Source organism: Pteropus medius, unplaced genomic scaffold (genome assembly GCF_902729225.1).
Source record: "Pteropus medius unplaced genomic scaffold, Ma_sr-lr_union100, whole genome shotgun sequence".
Taxonomy (NCBI): domain Eukaryota; kingdom Metazoa; phylum Chordata; class Mammalia; order Chiroptera; family Pteropodidae; genus Pteropus; species Pteropus medius.
The window spans coordinates 475,488-483,626 of NW_024347855.1; the positions used below are offsets into that span (position 1 = coordinate 475,488).

Consider the following 8,139-nt stretch of genomic DNA (forward strand, 5'->3'; position numbering starts at 1 on the left):
AATCACCAATAGAAGTTCCCGTGCCCTAAACCTCCAACTCTGTGGAGCTGGAGTGGAGTATGTCACCATGCCACAGCAACCTATGGTGCCCAGTGCCCCTTCTGGGACCGCGTCACTCACAATGATCCCTGGGTAGTAGCCCCCCACAGTCACGTTCTCCGTCCTGGTGGTAGCGGCGAGGCCAATGGTCAGGATGAAGACAGACACCACCAGCAGGGACCCCACAAACCAAAGGGAAGTCTTCTTTCTTCTCACAAACCCTTCTGGGAGGAGGACAAACGAGGAAGCCATTAGTAAGGGACAGGACTCAGAAAGGGGGTCCTAGCAAACATAAGCACATTCAGTGTCCTTGTGGCTCTTCTCCCTGAGCCCAGAAGGCTCTGGAAGGCCTGGTGGTCCTGGAGCCTGGGGGGCACACCCACTATTCTCTCCTCCAGCAGTGTAAGCCGAACCATTCTGTGACTCCAAAACAAAATAGGGGATGAAAGAAAAATGTGATGTTTCTTCCTATGCCAAAGTTTTAAAATCAACAGTGTGTGTGTGTGTGTGTGTGTGTGTGTGTGTGTGTTTCATGGGGGAAGCAGCTGCATATTTGATTATAACTGCTAACTCAGATGAACACTGGAATCGCCGGCATGCAGACATTTTTTACACTCTAGGAGGTTTGCCTCCAAAGAGCCACACATCTGCAGTCTTATCAGCAAAGCTTAATGGAAAGTCAAGGTTATAGCATCCAAGAACAGGATTGTTACATACTCAGAAAGAAATTACACAAAACTATAAATCAATGTGCAAACCCAGAATAACTTGGCTAATCTGGGCACACCGTTTTTATCCAGCTGACCTAGCAAGGGCATATGTCTCAGGAAGTACATCTCATTGCAGAGACTTAAGGGAACCTCATGGGGGCCCCCCTCTCTCCCTTTGCCATCAACTCCTCTCAGGCTCAACACAGCCCTTGGCACAGTCCCGTTTCCTCCAGACCCTTGAGAAAACACTTCTCCTGAGAAGCTCATCCTAAACCACCTATTACCTTCACCCTGGAGGAGATGAGAGCAATTCACTTGCTAAGATTATAAACCATGAGCTAGCTCCCAATCAGCCAGCAGAAAGTGTCGGGCCCAGGTGCTGCCTGCAGCTCCCAGGACCTTAGGATGGTGGGATGGCTGCAGGAGGGGGCTCCCCTCTGCACAGGTGGCCTTATCCCCAGTGCTATCTGCAAGGCTCCACTCTGCAAGAACCAGCCTCTCCAGGCTCAGATGTGGGCGTTTGGGATTCAAATCTCAGCCATCTGCCTCCGGAGTTCTTGCTGTTATGTGTTTTCTGCTAAAGAGGCAGGTTTACCTCCTGTGTCCACATGGGTGGATTCTCTTATCTGACCCCTAGCTGTACTCTGAGAGAGCTGGGCTGTTGCAGGATTTTGAGCAGAGAAGGGAGGCGCTCTGTTTTCTTTCTTTTTTTTTTCTGATTCCCACAGCACTATGGTTGCTGTTCTTGTGGAAGTTCATAAAATAATCATATTAATGATAACAGTACTACCTAGCAACTGGGTAGCAACTTTAACTTTTTTCGGAGTCTAATTCTCTTTTCTCGTTGGAGCATGACCAGAGGATTAACCCCTTTTCTTTTCCAGATTACCCTCGCCAGCCTCCAAATACCTGCGAATAGAGCCAAATGCCAATTGCTTTTAATTAGTGCAATTTCCTCTTCAGCTATTCTTTCTTAGGTTCCAATTCTGATGTTTTGATTGTTAAAATGTATTTTAAGAGCAATAGGACTTCTAAAGCTAAATTTTATGGGACTAACTACTTGAGAAAATGATCAGACAAATGCCTTTCTCCTCAAAAGATTTTGTATTGTTATTTTACTTAATTAAGTGCACTACATGTCTATCATGGTGAAAATAATTAAGTAGATGCCTCAGCACCTGCTTCAAACCACAGTTTTAACCCTCTCATAGTTCACTGGGGGATCTATCTGTCTGCAGAACCCTGACAGCTATATCCTGGTTCTTAAAGCTCATGGCTCTGTTTTGATTCATCCCCTCAGAAATGTTGGCATGACGAATAGGGATCTGATGAGATTCACTAGCTAACAGCATGTGGTCAGCCCTTGTCAAATTCATTAATGACATTCTGACATGCTAATCACAGAGTAGAATGTTAAACACATCTCCTCTGAGCTCATGGAAATTTTCCTATGAACCATTTTCAATATAACTTTACCATTTCACCACTTTTTCCCAAGTCTGACTTTTCTTTTAAAATTGCTACATGATAAAAATGCAAAAGGTGCGAGCTATCCCTTTTTATCAGCGTTTCGATCATAGGTTCCAAGGTTAATATAAGGTCTGGAAAGACAGGAACGCTAGGAAGGAATGGTTTTGAACAATCTTATTCTAATGACACATATTGTCGTATTTTGACTCCAGGTAAAACAGAGATAACAAAAAGAAAAATCCTGACCTTATTCTTTATAAATATAGGATATTGCAAAAAATAAGAAAATAAAAAGTTAACTCAAGAAAAAATAAGAATATGTAAGATCTTTTAATTACCATAAGACATGCATTTTTAGATCAGGTTTTGAAGAGAAAAGGGAGTTTGAATTAGAGGGAGACAACGAGAATTACCTGAATTATTCTCTAGATTCTCCTGTCCTGAATATTATTATGTGCATTTTTATAACTGAAGCGCTCTTACGACAGTGCCTTGTTAATTAAACTATCTACCGTTTGGTGTATAACCTTGGTGGCAGCTTACATGGACTGTACCCAAACTGATCTGCTCAGACCGGCTGTGTGATCTTGGGCAGCCATTCACTCTGTCTGAGCACAGCAGAAGGAGAATTCCATAAAATCAGAGGCTGTGTCTGTCTTGTTCGGCACTGGATCCCCAGGCCCAGCTCAAACTAGGAGATAGTTATCTTATATGTTGAACGAATGAATGAACTTCAGCTTCTTGATCTGTGAAGTGGAGATAATGATAACCACCTGCTTTACCCACTTCTTAGATTGTTACAAGGATCAGTAAGAGAATATATGTGACAGTTCTATGAACATTTTTATGAACATAATGAATATATTAACTATGGCATTAATGAATACATTAATCATGGGTGGTATTAACGTTAAGATGGCATAGCAATTATTCTTAACCAGTGCTTCTCCAGTTGGGAGTCGAAGGAGCAGTTCTAACATATGAATCTGAATGTACAACAGCTAAATCTTACCTGTCTTACTCGATGTTTTTCCAAACTCCAGTTTGTTCTCTGGTGCATCCTATCTAGAATATCTCAGAATATCACCTTGTCACTCCCCATTAGCCCCTCCAGTTCTCCTGCCCTTGGCTGTCCCTACTCCCGGCCTGTCTCTGTCCCTCAGCACTTTCATCACTTAGCAGAGCCAGGAAGGGAAGGAGGATGTCACAAAGACTGGGGGGATTCCAAGGCATGGCCTTCCTGCTGGAAGGGCCCAGGCCTCCCAGAAAGAATGAGCTCTTGTAATCATGTGGGGACACCTAGTTGTGAAGGCAAAGTGACAGTCCCAGGAAAAGTAAACCAAGGCAGAATGATGTGCCCCTCAGCCATCAGTATCCCTTTTTATTTTTTTTTCTGATTTTAATGAAACATATGCCCAAAGTAGTGAACACAGAACTGTAAGTTAGAAAATACTCATAATCACACCCAGCTACACTAATGTTTAGTGTTTTTACATAAAACATCACCTCTTAGTGTTTTCTTAATTTACCATTCCTCCTCAGGAGAAAAACAAAGTCAAATGTTATTTTTAAACCATCAAGTAATTCTAGTATAATAGTATAGTAATAACTAGTTAATAACAGATAGTTATTAATATTAAACACGAATAAGTAATTAGTTTCATCCTAGAGGATGAAAATGTGTGTAAATATTTTACCATCGCACGTTTTGCCTTAGAGTGAGGGATATAGAATTGTTTCTTCAAGGAAGAAGCCAGAGACCTTGATTATTATTTTAAAATCAAACAACATTACTAATTTTATTTTTAAAAAGAGACTTCCTAAAGATATTCCAGAGTTACGAGGTTAAACACCTGAAGTTTTTGATTGTATTATTTCTCAAGCAAGCAGCAGGTCCCCGGAAGACATCATCTGATCCCTCATTCCAGCTGTCTGAGCATCCCTTCCCTTGGAACTATTTTTTCTTTTCTTTTCAAAATATGCCCTGCCCTCTCCCCAGCACTATTCCCATCTTGGCCACTTCTTGGTAGAGAACCAAGGCCAGCGCCCCAACGTGTGAACGTCCAGCAGGTTTCCTCTTTTCCCGGCCAGCACCAGGCTTCGAGGCTGCATCAGGCTTGATTCAGAGAATCAAAGAACTAAAGATTCTGGAAATTTATTTGAGGAGAAGTCCGTAGAGGAGGGTGTGCTGGAATAGAACAACACCGATTAAAAACTGTAAGGGGCCTTGTCATTTTAAGCAAGAAGAAGCTCCCTGGCTTATTGAAACAAACTTTTCCTAGAATTTTTTAAGAGACTGGAATTGGGTAGAAGAGACAGAAAGGAAGTGCAGTTTGGAGTGCCTCATTCATACATATCCTGGTCTATTGCTCATGATGAAAGATAGTGGGAAAGAGACAGGGAGAGACACTAAGTCAGAGACATACAGAAAAAAAAGAGAGAGAGAGGGAGAGAAAAAAGGGGAAGAGCGAGTATGAATGAAGGGCCTGTGCCAGCGCAAAGATACCACAGATAAAGTTCCAAGGAGGCGGGAAGGACTAGACCTGCGCTCCTGGAGGTGCTGGGACTTGCAGACGCCAGGGGCAGGCCTGCCGGGATGCTCGAGCCGCTCTCACCTGTGGTGTCCAGCAGGGCCAGGGGTCCGGGCACTGGAAGCGCCGGCGGCTGCATCCTGAGGCTGCGCTGCACCTGGGCCGGGCCGCTTCCCGACGCGTTCCCAGGTGGCCGCTCCTCCGGCACCGCGCGCGCGAAGTCTGCTCTCTTGACGCGACAGCGACAGTCGAGGTGCGGTGGCAACAGAATCTCCTCCTGCCTGAGAGCGCCGCTCCCTCTCTCCTCCTCCGCCCCGTCTCTCTGCGTCTGTCCGCTTGCTTACTTCCCTCCAGTGCTCCCTTCCTTCCCTCTACCCGTTTCTTTTCCTCCCCCTGTTCCCCTCCTCTCTCTCCTCTCCCCAGCCACATTCTTCCCCCTCCACAGTCTGCTTTTCTCTCCTCTCCTCTTTTACCCTCCCCTGTTCTTTGGTCTCCCCCACCTCCCACCTCCTACCCTCCTTCGCTCCCCTTCTCCCAGCTCCCCAGCCCTCCAGCCACCTGGTTTTCCTGGAAAACAGAAAATCCAGGTGCGAGGCCGGGAGCGAGAGACAGACCCAGGATGGAGTATACTTCTGATTTCTGGTAAATTGAGAAATGAGTGGTTGTCACGGAGATTCCTATTCCCCCGTTCGTCTGAATTGGAAAACAATTCATAACACTTTCTGACAAAAAGCAAGTCTGATTTGGTTGCTGGCTTTGAAAATGAAGACTGGCTCTGCCAATTAGGGTACCGTCATGTGTTTAATAAAGTATAGCGCACACTGTCCTAAGCACCATGTTCAAACTCCTCCCTTGTGTAGTCTTCACAACAGCCCTACAAGTTAGCCACAGCTGTTACTGCCCTTTTAAGATGAGGCTTGGGAAGGTGAAGTAGCCCAAGGCCACACAGCTAGTAAGTGGCGAGCTGGGAGATTCTTCACAGGTAGGCTGGCAGAGCTCACTTCCACCCCACTGTGCTGCAATGCGTTCCAAAAACTGGATGGATTTGATCTGTAGTTCCAAAGTTTTGCTGAAAATACATTTTATGAATATGTGTGAGTGCTGCCAGAAATAATATTCATTTCCCACTAATAAATTTATTACAGAAAATTTTAGATGCAAACTCGAAATGGGCACGTTTTTGAAAATTCTTTCAGGGCAAAGAATCTCAAAAAGCATGGCTCCAAAGGGACGTGACAGGTGTAAGTGTGGCCCAGGAGTCAAGCGGCTATACCTTATAAACATCGCATTATCCTCTAACAATGTCAGTATAGTTCCCCTTTCACAGAGGAGGAAACTGAGGTCCCAGATGGTTAATTGGTGTGACGGAGAGCAGATTCAGAATTCCTACAGAGCCTGCGTGTTTAACTGTAGGGAGGGAGATTGGTTAGAATTCATTTCTTAGAACCCTTCCCCACCCCAGGAGCCTAAGCAAGGCAAACACCAAACATATGAGATACATTGGCTCTTGTGCCAATTATACTAACTGACAACTGGTATACCCCATCTCGGTCTGACACAGGAGGCCTGTAGCAAGCTGAACTCTGCAGGGAGCAATAGTCTGGAATCAGGGTATTTTTAAAATGTAACTTAATTAGCTTTTGCAAAGAGAATTATGAAAAGATGAGGAAATCTGTCTTTTACCAGTCCGAGGATAATCATAGGGACTGGACAAATTATTATTGACATTAAGAAGATAAACTTATTAAAACAGTTATGATGAATGTGTGCTGTCCTCCCTAATACCAAATTCCTCTTGCTTTGAGTAAATGTTTAAAGTATCCTAGGACTTCCCGTACATGAACACAGGTCCCAGGTGGCCCTAGAAACAACTGAGTCTCCCCAGTCTTTCACCCAGAGCTGCCAAGTTGAGCGGGATTCATTCTCAAACCGTGGGAGCAAGTCAGGGGCAGGAGATGGGACTAACATTAGCCGAGTACCTGCCATTTGCCTCATACCATGATCACCACTTTTCCAGAGCTGCCTTATTTAATTCACACAGTATTATACTAATTTCACAAATGAAGAAACTGAGGCGGCACTGAGAATTTAAATAATTTCTCCAAAGTCAAGTAGCTAGTCAAAGGCAGAAACAAGATGCAAACCAGGTCAGTCTCATTTCAAAGCAAAATTACATCTTCCGAATGGGAAAACATGTATTTACCTGACTATAGACATTTAATTCAGTCTTTCATTCATGCAATCAACAAATATTTACTGTGTTTCCTCTATGTGCAAGATACTAGGAGAGCTTCAAAGATGAATTATACGGAACTGCCTGTTAAGAAATTTATAATTGAAATTGAGAAATAGGAGGAAATATAATGCACTATTATACCATAAAGCAGATAATGATAACAGCAACTGTTAGTGCAAATGCCGGGCTAGAGAACTACCAGGATCCCCCAGGCCTAACCCTTGTGGAGATCAGCTCTCCTCAATGACCAGCAAGCCTTGCCTTTCACCAGAACCCCCAGGAGCCGTTAAAAATCCCGGTACTCAGGACTCTTCAATGAGAGCCTCTGGAGATGGGAGGATATTTAAGGTTTATGGGTGGGTCTGTGAGCAGCTGGGACTGGGAATCACTGCTTTCAGGACAGATGGAATGCTAAAAGGTAGAAGTAGAGGATAAGTGGTTTCAGAAAGAAGCTGTGTTGATGTCAGGTGTAGAGAAAGGAGCTGCTGGGGCGGCGGGGAGGGGCAGAGTGCCAGAGGCTCCAGAGGGGCAGAAAATTACCAGCAAGTCCCATGATTCTGGGCCATGGTGGTGCCTCCCTTCTGTCTCCCTGTGTCCTCCTGTTCATGCCTGGTAGTGGACTTTTCCCAGCATGAGGGCCAGTGAGACATCCAACTCTCCCTGGAGCTAGCATGGAGGAGTCCCCGGGTCTCCTCTATGGGTCCCCAGTCAGTCCATTGCCTTTGTGCGCCCCCCAGTAGCACGTCAGCATTCACAGGCACATAGGCACACACACACACATATTCATACACACTTGGTTGGTCCTGAGTTCCAGTCTAGACAGTGCTGTGTCATTCAGTGACAGATGGGGAAGAAGGTGTGGCAGGAGGTACATCTGGCCATCAGTCCTCACCCATTGCCCCCTGTCCACCACTGAACTCAGTTGGCTTTTGTGGCCAGCAAACCTCTGTCTCTTCCTTGCCTGGTGAGAGGTTGGGGTCCTGGTGACCGTGGGGCCGCCACTTGGTTTTGCCGCACCAAAGGCTACTCTGGGAAGCAGGGCATAGACTGACTGCTCTGGGTACAAGCCAACCTCTCCCCTTTACCTTCTGTCACTACTCCTCAGTTATTCAGGTTTAGGCTTTAGAGAAAGCAAAGATGGAAAGGCTTGCGG

General features: G+C 45.2%; 1 protein-coding gene across 2 annotated transcripts in view; it reads right to left on the minus strand.

Moving 5' to 3' along the window:
- TMEM255B (transmembrane protein 255B) overlaps positions 1 to 4,889 on the minus strand; it is a 35,378-nt gene extending 30,489 nt beyond the window's left edge. For both annotated transcript variants that reach the window (XM_039878810.1, XM_039878808.1), the window contains exons 1-2: positions 4,835 to 4,889; positions 121 to 263 (exon numbers count right to left, since the gene is read on the minus strand). In XM_039878810.1, coding sequence (XP_039734744.1) covers positions 121 to 263; positions 4,835 to 4,889 — 198 coding nt within the window. The remainder of the gene's footprint in view (positions 1 to 120; positions 264 to 4,834) is intronic.
- Positions 4,890 to 8,139: the final 3,250 nt, after the last annotated feature.